General features: G+C 34.0%; 2 protein-coding genes across 5 annotated transcripts; one reads left to right on the forward strand and one right to left on the reverse strand.

The window, feature by feature from the left end:
- The first annotated feature begins 1,208 nt into the window (after positions 1-1,208).
- Positions 1,209-2,394, forward strand: LOC147384809 (Ribosomal L18p/L5e family protein). 3 transcript variants are annotated; one of them, XM_086425452.1, is made up of 2 exons: positions 1,209-1,447; positions 1,850-2,394. In XM_086425452.1, exon 2 carries the CDS (start codon positions 1,871-1,873, stop codon positions 2,243-2,245), a length of 375 nt encoding a protein of 124 aa, XP_086281578.1. In that variant the 5' UTR covers positions 1,209-1,447; positions 1,850-1,870; the 3' UTR covers positions 2,246-2,394. The 3 variants fall into 3 exon arrangements, with proteins under 3 accessions (XP_086281578.1, XP_086281577.1, XP_086281576.1); XM_086425451.1 differs by having other exon boundaries at positions 1,210-1,447; positions 1,840-2,394; XM_086425450.1 differs by lacking the exon at positions 1,209-1,447 and having other exon boundaries at positions 1,454-2,394.
- Positions 2,395-3,274: 880 nt separating this feature from the next.
- ATVPS33 (Sec1/munc18-like (SM) proteins superfamily) lies at positions 3,275-15,495 on the reverse strand. 2 transcript variants are annotated; one of them, XM_086425449.1, is made up of 22 exons: positions 15,349-15,495; positions 15,228-15,267; positions 15,050-15,130; positions 14,766-14,960; positions 13,606-13,716; positions 13,451-13,516; positions 13,217-13,318; positions 13,050-13,094; positions 11,990-12,046; positions 11,525-11,619; positions 10,651-10,702; positions 10,439-10,495; positions 9,796-9,858; positions 9,562-9,668; positions 8,919-9,041; positions 8,754-8,835; positions 8,530-8,600; positions 6,464-6,544; positions 5,667-5,724; positions 5,489-5,550; positions 4,406-4,502; positions 3,275-3,569 (listed from the first exon to the last, which is right to left on the reverse strand). In XM_086425449.1, the coding sequence occupies exons 1-22, from the start codon at positions 15,399-15,401 to the stop codon at positions 3,477-3,479; spliced, it is 1,791 nt and encodes a 596-aa protein (XP_086281575.1). In that variant the 5' UTR covers positions 15,402-15,495; the 3' UTR covers positions 3,275-3,476. The 2 variants fall into 2 exon arrangements, with proteins under 2 accessions (XP_086281575.1, XP_086281574.1); XM_086425448.1 differs by having other exon boundaries at positions 13,211-13,318; positions 15,349-15,494.
- Between the last annotated feature and the right edge of the window lie 1,871 nt (positions 15,496-17,366).

Here is a 17,366-nt window from a genome sequence, read left to right on the forward strand (position 1 = left end):
CTAATTAAAATTGTGTATCCCACATGAGGTTTGTGTAATAATAAATTTGAGTTAAGTGAAATTCCACGAAACACACGGATTCCACTTTCTAACATAGCATCTCTTTTTACCAAACTAGTTTCATTTAAGAAATAATTTCCTCACTAACTTACGAAGATTTCAAATCTTACTAAAGATAGTTGGGTTGACATGGATTACCTCATTGACAATCCAACACCATAGCCTTCTAGATTTAATAAAAAAAACTTATATTTAAAAAAAAATCAACAAGAAAAACTTGTTTTGAGCTTCATCAAGGTGTTGAAATTGTATGGTTAACGAGCTCCCAAATTTAAATTTAAATTCAACGATGAAAATAACTTTTTTTTTTCAAACTTCTTAAAATGTTGTCCTCTACATCCCTATGACATCGTATCGTATGTTTTGGATGCTACAATGTGAAACTAAAAAAAAATAAAAATCTTCTTTCACCTTAGATCAAGCCATTTTTTTTAATTGTTTTTTTAAATTTGAAAGATGCCATGAACTCTAAAGGGATGACATAATATTTTTCCAACATGGTAGACCATTTGGACCCCCACAAACCTTAGTAATATTTGAAATCTTATCAAGACCTACGTGCCCCCCCCCCCCCCCCTCTCGATATTTAATTTATGAAGTTTAAAATTATAATTCAATGGTGAGAAATAACTCTATATATTTTTTTTAATTCTTAAAATTTTGTCTTCTAAGTCCTTGTAGCAACGAATCATGTTTTTTGGACACCATAATATGAACTCACGACGCCTATTAAGATTTGAAATCTTTCTAAGTTAATCAGAGTAACCTGACTCATCTCAATTTTCTCACACTAATCTATCCAAATTAAATCATTATTTTTAACATTAATGCTGATCCAATGAGATCCATCACTATTAGACAAAGAATATGCAAACAAAACCCACATCAAGATTAGTGTTAGACAAATGGCATGGAAGTTAATATAGCTAATTAAGGGTTTCCATCGCAAGATGAAGGAAAATTTTATTCAGGATATGTACAATAATTTTTATTGCAACCAAACAGGCCCAGAACGTTAGCCTATCGAACAAATTACTAAAACGTAGCCAATCCAGCAATTTAAATTGTTTTTAATAATTTTAAAAATAAATATTATTTATTTGATAATTAATTAAGACTGCCCCTTTTATCTTTATTTATTTGGCTGGCCAGTCCAAACATGATAGGCAAGTGGGACCGAGCTCTAGCCTCAACATGATCCTTCAGTCCATGCAATCCCATTTTAATGCTTTAAAGACTTATTTGTTTGCATTCAACTGATAGATAAACTATCCTAAAACGAGTAAGCTTAGCTTATCCACCAAAACGTGACATCTCGTTTGAATTAGCTGTTACGCTAAGAGTTTTGCGCGCTTTCGTATTTCTCGCTCACAGTCGATTGTAACAGGTAAGTCTTTCTCTCTCTCTCTGAAATCCAGAGATTCCAATTCGAGTATTAGGGATGCCAAGATTCTTGTAACAGTTTACTTGATCATGGTCTGCCTCACTCTTGCCAATCCATGTTATTTTTCTTACTTCATGAGAAAACGCACACTAACTGCTTGACAAAATACCTCAACCAACATCACATATTATAATCCACTTTAATTTTTTTACTTTCTTTCGTACTTCATGAGAAAATGCACACCAACTGTTTGATAACATACGTCAACCAACATCACCTCTTCTAAGTTCTAACCTAAACTTTTAAAATCTAATATTTCTCCTCTTTGCATTTTATTTTTCTAATATGCAACAAATATAACCAAATACTAATGGGTACCACTACATGTATGCAAGGGAGCCAAAGAGAGGAAGAAAGGAAGGAAGGATGACAGTAACGAAGAGATACGTGTTACGTCTCTTTATATCATTGAAGTACATAACAGCGAACGTGGTTGACAGGAACAACGGGCGCATCGTAGCAACAGCATCAACAGTGGAGCACGCACTGAAGGACGCACTTGAGTGCGGGCGCTCCTGCAATGCCAAGGCAGCGGGTGCAGTGGGTGAGGTGTTGGCAATGAGGCTGAAAGTTGAAGGTTTGGATCAAGGTCAAGGTCGAGGAATCCATGCTAATGTGAATAAGGAAATAGAGAAGAAAGGGTTTAAGAACCGTACTAAGGTGTGGGCCATTGTTAATTCTCTCAAGAACCAAGGTGTTAAACTCATACTTGATGATGATGACCCTTATGACTCACTGTGATTTCTCGTATTGAGGGTTATGTCCTCAATTCCCTCACCAAATGTGATTTCGTTTGTGGTTCATGTAATGTAATTAGATTGGATTTTATTGTGAATCAAGGCAGGATTATATCTTAAAGTTCTCAAATTGGGTAATTTAAAGACATTAAACTATGGTTTTTGGTGAATGTTGGCCCCAATTATTAATTAGGGCACCCCAACAAATTGTTTTGACGATCAGGATACCCCTGCTGATCAAAGCATCCCATTTCTTTTTTGTTGGCATATTCATGTCGTCATTTACTATGCAATGTCGACATAGGCCAAAAAATCTTTTGGAGGCATGTCGACATGCCGAAGTGTGGACATGGTGGGGTGCTCTCTAATCATGGTAAAACTTAAGTAAGAAAGTTGAGTTTTTAATTGTTTGTGGTGCCCTTGTTAATACCACGGATGCCTGTAACCGCAATCATTTGATATATTTGTAACATTATCACAAAAAAATTGAAAAAATTCCGGGGAATTTAGAAATGGTATATTCATAAACAAATTTCTCTAGAGATTGAAGACCGACAAATTTTAAGGAAAAACAACAAGGGTTCTTCTAAAAGAGATGGAAAATGAGGGCATTTAAGTCATTTCATGTTAATCTATTATAGAAGACTGCTGGCAAGAGTATGTCATCAATTTTAAAACTAACAGCGTATGTCAAATATTCATCAAAAACTTAAGAGGTTTATATCTAAATCACCTTTTTGAATTTTATAATCCAAATAATGCTAATTTCATTTTGAAAACAATTTTATAATATTTGATCAAAATAGGATACACAAATTTTAGAAGATGTAATTGATATTGATATTTATTTATTATTGTGATATTATTATTATTATTTAAAATAAATAATAAATAATAAAAAAACTCAAGGCTTCTCTAAGATTTTTCATAATGTGCCCTCAACAATTTAAGGGATCAGTATACTCCCTTTGCTAAGAAAACCAATTCTTGGAACATTAAAAAAATGAAAAAAAAAAAAAAAAAAAAAAAGTAGTAGAGGAAATAAACAAGTATAGCTAAGCAAGATATATTCAAAATCAAGGACATTTGACTTGTATCTACAATCACAACAAACCACCACCTTGATTTGCCCTCAAACACCGATTGCTTTGAGCCTAAAAGCATTGCCAATCAAAATCACTGGCAAGTTTGGAGCACGTAATGGGAATAAGCTTGACATGTTTGTCTTCACACCCTTAACCAAGGCTGTTGTCCATGAACGTTTCAATCAATGTGTGACCGCTCACCATTTTCGTCGTCCCAACAATCAAGTCATATGCCATTCCTTCCTGCAAAAGAAAGTAAGAATGTATTACAGGTTTAGTAGTCTTGCAAGCAAAAGATTTCAGGCTAATTTAGCAATACTATGTAGCAATATAAGCATTCCTTATAAGGGTAGCATTTGAGGAGTCGAGCTAGAGACCCACAAAGGGAAATAGTGAGATTTGAAGATTTAAGAATAAAACCATATCATGCGGCACTGTTCTAGAGTTATTGTCAACAATAATGGGGAAAGAGAGAATTCCCCATTTGTGTATTTATAGATAGCTCTCTGGGCAACATGGTTTTAAAACTCATTTTGACATTTCGTCTCATCTTGACCATGAACAAGATCGAGTCGTCTCGGACGAGTTTTCCGATACTTTGAGTTGTCTCGTTCAACAATGAGAAAAATGAACTATGATTTTAAATCTCATCCGATACGTTTGACTTGTCTGTACATCTCGTTGGTGGACAATACTGAGACGTATCGGACGAGTCATCTTGGTTTCGGATAAGATTTAAAACCATGCTGGGATTTAAGAATATTGTAGTGAAAGTCTCTTGGCATTCTGTATTGATAATTCTTTCGGTCCACTTTCTCACACATGGAAGAAGGCATAAGGTCCTCGTAGATTGCGAACATTTTAGACCATATCTTCAACAGTTCAAAGAGTTTTTTTTTTTTTTAATTTCAACATCTTGGCCAGCTACCATACGACTTGAACTTCTCTGTAGGAAATTTTTTAATGGTGCATGTCGATGTAAACATTGGGTCCAAGAGCTTACTCTACTGTCACAAATAATAGTTTATCTCGGCTGACACTGCAGGTGTTTCTCCAAAAATGGAACGTAGAGAGTATACCTGGGCACTGAGAAAACGAAGGGCAGAAATCTCCGCAAATGTTACTCCTCCAATAAAGACAACAAGTACAAGAGAGCGGCGCCCATCTGCTGCTACCCTGTGAAATATTAATAAGAAATATCATTAAACTCCAAGACTGGACAAGGAAACAACAGCTAAAAGAACTGAAAACTCTAAATCACATGGAAGCTAATGATTTAAGTTGATTCCTACACTCAATCGAGTCTTCATTGAGGGCCAAGTTTCATAATTAAGTAAATTGATGGGGAAACAAAGAACTAGAATAAAAGATAAACAATGAAAGCAAGGGGTGATGTCACGCCCGAAATTTGACCCTAAGTCGACTCAGCAACATGACGGGGGGGTGCTCAACCCCACCCCAAATCTTGAGACTTGAGCATAAACCTTGAGACATGTGGAGCATCACTCAACCTATCGACCTAGACTCCAGATACCACACCCTGGTACTTCATGATTCCCAACTCACGTGGTAGGAATCGAGAGTCAATGCGACTCAAAGACATTTTTTCTATATTACTCTATGTTAAGTAAATAGAATTCTTTGGGTAGAAAGACTACTTCGAGTCACATGGCCTCTCGATTCATACCTAGAGAATCAAGGGAATCCCAAGGCGTGGTATCCAGACTGATAGGTTTTGGGCGTTGGTGGATCTCTCGCCTGCATATCTTGAGGTTTATGCTCAAGTCTAGAGATTTAGGGCGGGGTCAATCAACCCCCGTCATGTTGCCGAGTCGACGCAGTGTCGGATTTCGGGGCATGACAGGTGAGCAATGGAATCATCAAAAATTGCTGTAATATGAATTAAACACATCTGTAAACTGTTGTTCATCTGATCAAGAGATTTCCCAATCTGATGATTTGACAGTTTAATTGATCCAATGGGATTAGAAACAGAGCACTTGGCTCAATTATGCGTGCAATATTACTTACGCCATTGACCATCATTCATGAAAAATTCAAAATTATGAACAACATGAAAGTGAACAATTCGTTTAACAATATAAGGCCTGAAGTAGTAATAATTTAAGACTACATGCTTAGGAATAGTTATTCAGGCATACCTATCAAGATTGGCTGGAGTGCCGGGAAGAGCATCATATGATGGACTGCTTGAATATCCACCCTATGTAAGAATATAATATTTTTTTAAAAGGTTATAAGTAACAAAAAAAAAAATGACAGTCCATCAGAACTAGGATTCACAGAATGGCAAATGTGAAATGAAAAATAGGTACTCACTCTCTTTGATTCCAAATGCGGTCCAGGCAACAGCTTCAAGATCTCTTCAATAGGACGCCTAAAGGAGTCAATTTTATTACATTAAAAGGAAATCAAATCAAATATAAAGGTCTTTGTTCCCCATAAATAAACAAAATGATTTTCTAATTTATGAAAATCAACAATATGCCAATAAATTCTCTAAACTTGTTGAACTTGAGAAGTACAATATCTAATACTCTTCTAATTATCTAAAGGTTAAATAAAACCTTTCTATGTTTATCTATTTTCTCTCACTTTTATTCAAGTCAAGTTTGCATATACAAATACTAATATGCTTCTCACAAATTTAACAGATTTTTGCAAGAAAATGCTAGTAAATAAACAAGCTGGTGAGAGGCACGTGCATTTTCATAGCTGAACTACACCAGCCCCTATAATATCAGTAATGCATAACTTGTTCTAGAAACATAAAATCACATATTTGTCACAAAGAATATAATACTATAACAATTTTAACAAAATTCACTCTAGAAAATAAAAATCTAGGGCCTCAGCTCTAGTAGATGATTGTGTATTCTCAACATAAGAAGATAGCATATAATAAAGATCTCTATGAGAAGATTATAATGGGATAAATTTCTCTGTACCTATTAGACATACAAGATTGTGGTTGGAAAAGAAGAACAAGAGCTAAATAAAATAGGTATGCAGCTTTGCTAAATACAACAATGAATATGGAGGTTAACATGGTAAAAAATAGACTAACACTTTCCTGACTTAGTAAGGCTAGTCGGACTCTAAAAAAATATTCTTACCATCCAGATCTAATTGCATGTTGAACAAGGCGAATGCTGAGAGGTGCATATCCCGAGAAGACATATGCAATATCGTTAGGGCTGTATTAGGTACAATCAATTCAAAAGTTAGTAATAAATTGATAGGTCCACCAACAAATGAACAAAAATAAATATACAGCATAATTTCAGGAAGTTAAGAATTGAATTTTATGGCCCAGATATAAAATTTAAACCTGGAAACATTATAAGGACAGTGGCTCTGAATTACATTGGTCCAAATGTGGCTTCAAATATTTCAAAACAAGTAACAATGTCATCAAAGAGATTTGTATGATTCATTTTGTTTGAGTACTGTCTTGAGTCCTGACAAACATTTTAAAAACAGGTTACGAGCGGCATTATTGTACATGTGTATATGTAGGGAGTTACATCTAACATTCATTGGTTATATTAGGAGAAAAGGAATGACCAAATTTGATGATCTTAACCGTATCTGCTATAGATGTTCAAATCATTTGTCATCTTTTTGGCATCAAGAGAATTCTATAGATAAGATGGTCTGGTCATCCGCTCTAGTCAGTGTCTTGCATAGATCTCTGCTCTAGTCATTGTGTTGCATAGATCTCCTATGTTGAATTTAACAAAGTTGATGAAATATGGTACAGTTTGCCTAGATCAGTTTTATGCAAGGTATAATATCTCATTTTGATGCAATGTTCCGGTCAAAAGAGAAAAACCGAAACAGTCTGGACCAAAACATTCCAAGACAAACCAAACATTCCCAAAACATTGGTCAAGGTATAGTTTTGGTCTCGGTAGAAACTAGAATATTCTACTAAAAAAAATCCCAAATGGAATGAAACTTCGAATCATGGTTTTATGTATATGTACTACCGTTTCCATAACGATGATCTAGTATTAACAGAAAAACTTTGAACCATTAGTTAATGAGATTAGAGAGGGAATCAACATAAAGTTAGAATTATGGAGAGAGGTGTGAGTAAATTTAGCATTAACATCCTGGAAGAGGAATGCCTTAGTTAAAATCAATGGTCTAGAAATACCTCAAAATGACCAATTTCATTATTTGGGTATATTATACATAAGGATAGAGATGTTGAGGAAGTTGTTGTCATGGAATCAGAGTTAGATGGATAAAGTGGAGGTGCGGCTTGTAGAGTATGATGAGATAGATGCAATCAAACAAAAAGGAAATTTTTTTTATAAAAAGGTAATTAGACCAGCTATTCTTTATGGAGCTGAATGTCCGCTAGTCAAGAAGTATCATGTTAATAAATTGAGCATTGCAGAGATGAGGACGTTGAGATGGATGAGTAGAAAGACTGGAAAAAATAAAATTAGAAACAGACGCATTGGAAAAATGTAGGAGTAGCTCCGATAGAACTAAGAGGAAGTTGGTCGAGATGGTTTGAGCATATATTCAAGCAAGGCCTATTAAAGCCCCAATTAGAAGAAGTGTCCAACTTGAAGATCCAAAGAGAGAGACAGAGAGACTAGAAAAAATAAAATCAGAAACAGATGCATCGGAAAAATGTAGGTGTAGCTCCAATGAAACTAAGAGGACGTAGGCCGAGATGGTTTGAGCATATACTCAGGCAAGGCCTATTAAAGCCCCAATTAGAAGAAATGTCCAAGTTGAAGGTCCAGAGAGAGAGAGAGAGACCCAACAAAAATAGGTGGACGGAGATGGTGAAAGCAAATACAAACTCACTCTCAACAACAAAAGACTTGGCTTTGGACAAAGTGGAAAGGAGAACAAGATTCATTTAGCCGAACCCAAATCTTTGGGATAAGACTTTGTTGATGTTATTTATGTCACAATGGGGTTTATATTGAAGAAATTTAAAGATAAGTAGAAAATGGTTAAAGGGCCCTTCAAAGAGCTAAGCAATTTTAAAACACAATCTCATGCAGTAACACATGCATGCACCACAGTATAACTATGCCATTGGTAATTTGTCCTTATGGTCTATCCAACCAATACCTTATATTTCCTCCCCATAATGAAAGTAGCACGCTACAATGATTAAAACAAAGAAGAAGATTAATGAATGAATGCATACTTGGCAGTGTCAGTATCTTCAACTACAAGTTGCAGTGCACGTTTGACTGTCTGCCAGTTGCCTTTCGACTCCTGCAAGAGTTACAGTTGATTGTATGTATCATAAAGAAATAACCATAAGACTGTTACACACTTACACTACACAAGTAAAACAAGAGAAACATGTACAGATGAAAGCCAAATGGACAACCATACTAAACTACATTGAAAGTAATGTTGGTGCACCTGTTTCTTAAACAATCCAGCCTTTTCTAAATTATTCAGAGTAGCCATGTGCTCAAACCCATAGCTGTGAAGTAGCTCTCTCCTGAAATGGAGATTCTATGAAAATCATTAGCCAACAATACCAAATGAAGAAAATAGGATCTATAAATTTTGAGAAAATCTTACCTAAAATAGTCAAAGTGTTTCTTAGACAACCCTGAATTTGTAATAGAAAATAACACAAGAAGACGTAGGACATTGACAATAGGGTCCTGCTTATGGATCATTTCTTCAATGTACTCAAAGCATCTGCATCCATGAACCATCTTATTTCACAAAGTTAAAAAATATATTTCACTAGAAATATGAATTAGAAGAAGTTAATTAGTGATTGAGAATTAGCTTCAGACATTTACAAAATAAGGGATATGCAACAATGGGTGACTCAAACCAAAAATGTTGAAATTTTCTTTTTTTAAATAGATTAAATGCCATAGATGCCAATATGAGGACCCCATCATTTAGCTCCCCCCATCCCCACCACGGTGGAGGTCTCATTTTTCTAAAGTTGACCTAATTAGAGATCATGGTCATGATATATGTATCATTCCTTCAGACAGTCGAATGGATTTGCAGGATCAAACTTCCTATCTGCTGCAATATGTTTAATTGCAGATTTTAAAATTTACCAATAAAGTTATATAAAAATCCCCATCCTCTCAATACATTTAAAAGAAGGTTAAGATATTCTGATGTGAGAAACATGAAATCCATATTACAAGCTAAAAAGTTCTCAAAACTGAAAGTTAAAAGTATAGATTCAGCTCACATGTCGTAACTCTGACCATCCACAATTGTCTGCTCTATGTCAAGTCGTCCAAGGAATGATGGCTTTGATGTAAATGTAGACAAATGCTGAGCAAGATTTATGTGCCTCTGAAACAACAATTAGCAGAACCATAGAACCTAAGACTCATGAGGGCACTACTTGAAAGAAAAGCACTGACCAAAAAACTGAAGAAGAGGAAGAGAAAGCACAGAAAATATCAAAGCACACACTTACAGTTATTTCTGGTAGTGAATTAAGTCTTTTGACAAAGTCTTTTAATTCAGAGACTGTTTGCGTCTGTATTCATGAAATAGAACTCTATTAAAGTTCTTCCCATAACTATTCTATCCCAAATTCAAAGCACCCAAAATACTGCAGGTCAGAAGAATACAAAGCAAAATGCTTACATTTACAATTTAATATGAGAACATTTGAAATTTTACAAATGGCTCTCCTTTGACATTACAAGCAGCACGTAATAAATTTGAATGCAACAAAGCTCCAATTTATGGTTAGAAACGATACATGTTAAATCAATTGGGTACAGCAAAACTGAAGGAACTTGAGTTTCATCAGAGGAAAAGCTCATGGTGATAGCAGCTCCATTAACTGGTAATTGTAGCTCCACATGTATAGCATCTCACAGAAGTTTGAAAGGGGTTTTGTTTACATGTGCCCTGAGGGCACACGTTAAAGGTGCATTAAATACACCTTGGGTATTGATTTGTGTACCAAAACTGCCCTCAATTTTTTTTACCAAAAATACCCCCAAATGCTTATTTTCAAGGTGTATTTAATGCACCTTAACATTAACAAAACCTGTTTGAAAGATAATGCTAGCAAAAATGGGGTTTCAAGTGCTGTCCTACTGACTTACAGCATTTGAAATTTCAGTATAATCCTGCTTCATGGATGTTGCTTTTTGACGCAGAACCTGCAATCATACGGAAGATAACAGTTAAAAATATTATATTCCATGGGAGAGAATGAAATCTATTCCAATCAAATATGAATAAACAGAATCATTCATTTAGTTTAGAAGGAATAATGAACATTAGAGAATAAGTGAACTGGTAAAAATAGATCAACCTGAACAACAACTTCGAAGTTGAGATCCCTAATCTCCTTGAATAGCTTATCGCTGAAATAAGGTTAGCAAGAAAGGCATTGCAAAGTAAATACATACTTCAACTAAATAAGAAAATGATTCCCATATATGTATGGGGAATGCTAGCATCCAAGACTTCATGGGGATGTTAGCATTCTCCAACACTTTTTTTTTCAATAATACCCCTTCCCATTTTGTCATTTAGTGAAAAAGACAATGATATATTAGTCTTTTTACATAATAAATGCTTCTTTATTTAATTAATACTTGTCTCTCTCATAATAAATGCAAAGGGCATTTAATCTTTAGAATTAAATGTCTTGTTGCATTAAATGATTTGGTTATCAATACAAATAAGCATTTATTGTGTAAAAGACCACCATACCCCTATTTGTGTTCACTAAAAGACAAAATGAATAGGGGTACTATTGGAAAAATAAAGTGTTGGAGAATGCTAACGTCCCCATAAGGTCTTGGACGTTAGCATTCCCCATATATATATATAGATAAAGTTTTCCAACTAAGTGCCATGCTAAAATGCCACGGTTCTTCCATCACATTCATTCTCAAAAGTGATAGAGAAAAAACAAAGATCTGACATCGCAGTTACAGAATAAACTTGATAACAGTTATCCATACTAATATATAAAGCCAAGCAACCTTTCAAATGGTTTTGAAACTAGAAGTTTTTCTCCAAATAATTCATTCCTCTAAATCTAACTTGCCTTCAGATCTCAGGGGCATAAAAGTACACATAGCAAAAATCTAGAGAAAAACTTGGAGAATTTGAAAACCATTCAAACCCTTTAAATTATATGTGAAACTATAAAGCCTTAAACAAAGATATTAGTTTACCTAGAATTAAGTGGAAGCCTGTGTTTTTTTCCCTCTTTTGGGAGACCCATGATAGATGGATCGAGCTCCACAGAACCATTACTAATACGCAAAAACTGCACCAGAACCATCAGAGAAACCCATGAGTCCATGTCAAAAGCACGACCTATATAATTAAGTTTCCCTTGTCCACTGAATAAGAGATAATCAGTGAGTTAATCTTGTTGAGAACATAGGGAAATTAAATTACACTTTGTCAAGGAAACTTCCATTAACAGACAATGTAAACTATAAGAGGTACATTTCCCCTTTCCCCAACTTTATCGTGCTAATCAAACTAGTACAAGAACATGGATGAAACAGCTAGGACTCAAACATTTTTTACACTTACAAAATGCGCAACAGAGTTGAATCTCATTTTTAGTCTTACTGTTAGAACCTATTGTGATGCAAACAAAATGACAGTCCTCTATTTGACAATCATACCTCATCCAGTAGTCCTTCATATGTTAATTGAGAACACATAGGTGTAACCATGTCCACCTGCACTCAATGATTAGAAAGTCACAAAAATCTTCTATGAGAACAATACCTATGATGATCAACAGTAAGTAAAGACATGTTTACATTATAAAATATAAATGCATAGATCATTAGACATGGTTTTCAGGAAACAGGAGCTCTCTCTTCAAAATAAGAAGAATTGTATACATTCTGGTACGTAGATTCATTCACAAGAGTTTCTCCTCGATGTAAGATGCCCTTAGATGTACTCCAAACTATTTACAATTTCTGTTTTTTAAGCTGGGCCTACTCTGAACCATTAACTCCGAGTTTTAGTTGTTTGACAATAATGAAGCACATGGCTTTCAGACAATTTTCTACCCACAATTGCCTTGATTTTCCCAATAGAAATTAAAGTGTAAATACCTTTGTTTAAGTCCACTTCTTTAGAGCATCAAAGGACAAGGACTCTCCTGAATCCAATTTAGCTTTTCAGAAATGGTAATTAGATACAAGTTAAGATTCTTGATGCATTCCACTAAGAAAAAGTATTTATGAAGTTACACTTCAAAACTCTTCTCTGTAGTTATAGGATTTTCTTTACACTTGGATGACAATCATGCCAATCAAAACTGCCCATCTGACAGCCAATCCTCCGGACTGGACAATTGGATAGCGCTCTGGTCCACTTCATTGTCTAAAACCTACTTTTTATTTGTACTTTCCCCCTACTACTGGTATTCATTGAGTTTTAAAAATGTTTTCAAATATAGTAGGATTTTTTTTTTGTTTTGTTGAAAAGACGCTTCCTTTCTTTCTTTCCATTTTTTCTTCGCCACATGGCAGGTACCTATAAGGTGAAAATTTTCCACATGGGTGATGCTACAGTGATGAAGTAAATGGACCCCTTTGGGCCCACCATCTCAGATGCACATTCAAAGATAAACCAGCAATCCTTAGTAGAATTATGAAGTGTAAGTCCAGAATCTTTAATCCAAAATGATCAATTCAGTTCCATCGGCTATAGCTAGAAAATAGTTACCTCTCTATCTAGCAAGATGAGGGTATTTATCTCCGGGGTGCCCATCTGAAGCAACATAAAGCAGTAATTAATGAGTGTAAAATTCATGCCAATAAATTAAAGCATGTAATCTGCCAAGACACATTCTATGGAAGACAGTGTTAAAGATAATGCATTATTACATCTACCGAGTTAACTGGCTCTTCCCCTTGCATCCGGTTTAAAATCTCAGTAACCCGTGCCGCTGCTTTGCCTTTGGCCCTCACATTTGGTATAACTCCAAACGAAAACTAAAATAAATACATAAACAAATAAATATAAGAAAAAAACATTTATGAGTCAAATAACTTCAAGTAGGTGGACTAAACCACCAACCCACGTTTGGTAACTCAATATAATGACACGAATGACAGAGTAAAAACCTCAAGTTTATGAATGGCTTTTGCAACGTGCCAAAGAGAGCTTGTGTCACCATCAACCTGACATTCCTATCAAGTATAATGGAAACAAGGTTGGACAGTAGAAGTTCAAAGAAAAAATATTCATGGTGGGCCAAGAAGCACAATATTTTGCCTACTCTATAAGCTTGGTCACGTTCAAATGATATCACATCCTCGTCCAATGGAATTAAGAATAAAGGGTACTCCCCAATAGTAAGCAAGTGATGAACCTTTTCCTCCTCAAAGATCTGCAAAACAATGAAGCGCTTTGTGTTAAAAGCTAACCACTCTCTAGAGAGTTAATCCATTAACTCATTAACATGTAAATTTGTTTTTCATTGTCAATTAATTGATTTTTTTTTCCTAGTGGCACTCAACCCCAAACATATGTATCATGTGCAACGCTACTAAAGAGACAGTGGAGCACTTACTTATTCACGTACACTCATATTAGGCATTTATGGGCATGGTTTTTCACTTTGGGATTTGTTGGGAGACTCATTTCCCGGCCTACAAATTCTTTGGAAGGATGGCATAACATTGTATGAACTTGTATCCTCTTTTGAGTTTACTTGTCTACTTGGAAGGAAAGAAACATATGAATGTTTGATAATAAGAGAAATTATAAGCAATCATCTTAAAGACAAAAGCCCTTTTATTTGGACGTTCATAATGATGGAATTCAGTGGTTTCCAATTTGATGATTCCATTATCAAATGGGCTGTAGCTTGAACAGGACGCCTTAGCCCCTAGTATTTTTTTTTTTTGGTTTATAATAGGCAAGCGGATTAGTGATCGGTAATTAGTGTGCAAAGGCGGGTTCTAAACTCAAATCAGTAATTGTGGGGAAAAGATTGAAAGTGAAACTATAGAGTTAAAAGAACAATAGGATTGCGTTAGAATCGTATCTAAGAAAATTATCATAACCATTCAACATTGCAATAATATATTTTTTTCCCAGTTATTAAAAATTCATCAAATTCGTGGTTTAAAATATCGGAATTTATTGGCTTATATGTATCGGTATACAGATTGAAAACATTGACCCTGAAACATTGAATATTTCGGTAATTTAACGGAATGTTTCTATTTGTATCGAATGTATCAGCCGATACCATATTGGTCTTTTCATTAACAAAAACATTCAATAGATAAGACATTTTAAACCTTGTTCCAATTTAAGAATTTGGATTCAGTTAACATGTACAACCATTTAAAAGTAACTAATTGATCAAAAAAGCATTTCTTCAAGAAATTGGTTCCACTTCCAACATATCAAAACGTCAATGAAGCTCACCTTCTCGCAAACAACTGTGCGACGAGGAACAAAATAAACAGAGTACTCCCTCTGAATTCCTTTGGATAGATCTTGCTGAATATGTGAAGAAATAATTTTCATCAAATCAAGCTGTGAGCGAACAAGGTACACTACTTTGGTGCAGTCGGTTTGAATTGGTTCTGTAGATAAGTGTCGTAATTCCACACCATATTCCTATTCAACAAGCAAAAAAAAATCAATTTTTCAGAAAAAAAACAAACCTAATTTAAAAAAAAAAAACAGGAGGGATTCGAAACACATACCTTGAGTAATGATGTTTGGAGGATCAATCCGAGTGGGCCACTGAGTTTCTGATCGAGAACTAGACATTTTTTTCCACGAATCTGAAAAGGAGAACAAAAAATTGAAAATAGGGCGAAATCAGATCAAGAGATGAGAGCTATTTGGGAAAATTTGAGTTTAAGTTAGATTGAAACTTACGTTTTTAAGAATGTTTAGAAGATCTTTCTGAGATTGATCTCTGGTTTCAGAGGAAGAAATTTGTTGTTAAAGAATCAAATTCATGGATGTAAGTGGGAAGAAATGGATGGACTTTACGTACCTGAGAGATGTGAGATTGATTGGGGAATTATCCAAGTTGGGAATCTGCGCCATTAAAGACAGAAATCTAAGAATTTCTCCTCCCTCAGCTCTGTTTTCTTGTCTGTGCGAAGAACACTTCTCTATGAAAAGAGATCTTCTATTGGCACCTCAACTTTTATTTATTACAACCCAAATTCTTAAATTACTCATCACAGCCCCCATTAAAGATTAAAAGACACCATTCCCACAATACAAAAGTTTTGTCCAAGTTATTACCTCAACATTACAAATCATTATCACATTCGAACAATATCAATAGTTGTTTACAATTAGGATTATGCTCATATAAACCCTTAGTCCAAAAAAGGGATTTTTCCCAAAAACATGAGCTACTTATGTCCAAACACCGATTTTAATGCACTGTTCATTTTAATTTCCAAAACATGCATTTCAAGAGAATTTGTTATTTTTTTAATCAATAAATTCATCGGTATATCTACAAATTTGTAGATATTAAAAGTAACAAACTCACAAGCTTGTAAGTTATAAAAATGATGAATAAATGTTTTGGGAATTAAAATGAACAGTGTACCAAACTCGAAATTTCATCATATTTAACGTGCGAAATGGAGATTCACTCTCCAGAAAATATAATTCTATCAAAAGAAAAGGAGAAAAAGAGTTTTTATTGGCACCCAACTTTTACTTATTCTCAATCATTGATCTATTTTATTTGAGTGAATCCTCATTTTGCGTTGGTGCGTTGTTCATTTTAATTCTCAAAACATGTTTTTCCAGTGAATTCGTCATAATCAAACGAAATTGCTAATAAAATACCAGCAATCTCACTGATATAACATGTGAAAAAACATGTTTTGGGAATTAAAATGAACAATGTACTGAAATCGGAATTTTGACATTAGTTGTACATGTTTTGGGAAATATCTCTATTTGTTTTATATTTCAATTGGGGTGTAACAAGTAATAGTTGGGATGCCAATAGCACTTTTTATAAACATTTAAGAAAAATTACTAAAATAGGGTTGACTAAATAGTTTAACATTTACAAAAAAAAAAATGATTCCATTTTTACAAAAATAACCAAAAAATGAATTAAGTCGCTAGAACACCGGATTATCCAACATTTTAATGTGTTAAAGTACAATGTTCCAAAAATTTCCTCTAAATTGCCCATATTTTAACAGCTTGCTTTAACACCTTAACAATTTAGCCTCCATTTAAAATGATAGATAGTCCAACGAATTATTAAAAACGTTGGACTGTCCAATGATTTATTTCGTTTATGGTAATTTTTGAAAAAATAGATTTTTTTTTTTTATAAATATTAGAATAATTAATTCTCTTTTAGTAATTTTCCTAAAAAATTAAAAAACAAATATTTAAAAAAAAAAAAAAATTCTACATTCTACAAAAATGAAAAAGTAGAAGTGATACATGAAAAAAATCAAACAAATATGAGAAAGAAACCTAATTAGAATGGTACCATAAGTTTTAGCCTCATCTTATATACTAGCTATTTAAGTATTTATTATTTTTTATCTCTGATTGGTAACTATTTATTTTATTATTATAAAATGGTTACTTTCTTGATTACTCTCATTGTAACAAAAATAGGCGATTTTTTGAAAAAGTCACTCTTAAAACACGACTTGCATCCTTGATGATTAAAATGATTAAAAAAAAAAACACTACTTTTTCATTTATAACAAAAGTCGTCGTTTTTCCGACTTTTTCCAATTTTCCCGACTTTTTTCCGTATTTTTTTCCATAGGGACACAAATTTTAAAAAAAATTTCTATTTTTTAAAATATAGGATTTTATGATAATAACTTGATTTTAAGAATTTTAATTATATATATTAAAAAAAAAATTAAAATTTTGATCAGGTAAGGGGATCAGGTTTGGTCCTTATTTCGATTTGGTTCCTGCTTTGCATACTCAAGACTGAAACCGAACCAACCAATTCGGTTTGGGTATGAATTGGGTTCAGTTCGATTTTAATCCATAATTTCAGTT

This window comes from Akebia trifoliata, chromosome 15 (assembly GCF_017979445.1).
Source record: "Akebia trifoliata isolate Shusen 1 chromosome 15, ASM1797944v1, whole genome shotgun sequence".
In the NCBI taxonomy this organism is placed as follows: Eukaryota; Viridiplantae; Streptophyta; class Magnoliopsida; order Ranunculales; family Lardizabalaceae; genus Akebia; species Akebia trifoliata.

Excerpts from the sequence above, each read along its gene's own strand:
- LOC147384809 (XM_086425450.1), top strand. The coding sequence starts at position 1,829 with ATGTATGCAAGGGAGCCAAAGAGAGGAAGAAAGGAAGGAAGGATGACA.
- ATVPS33 (XM_086425448.1), bottom strand. The coding sequence starts at position 15,401 with ATGGCGCAGATTCCCAACTTGGATAATTCCCCAATCAATCTCACATCT. Across the intron at positions 13,319-13,450 it reads AAGCCATTCATAAACTTGAG|TTTTCGTTTGGAGTTATACC; the intron begins GTTTTTACTCTG and ends TATTTATTTTAG. Across the intron at positions 9,042-9,561 it reads GATGGTCAGAGTTACGACAT|ATGCTTTGAGTACATTGAAG; the intron begins GTGAGCTGAATC and ends TCATGGATGCAG.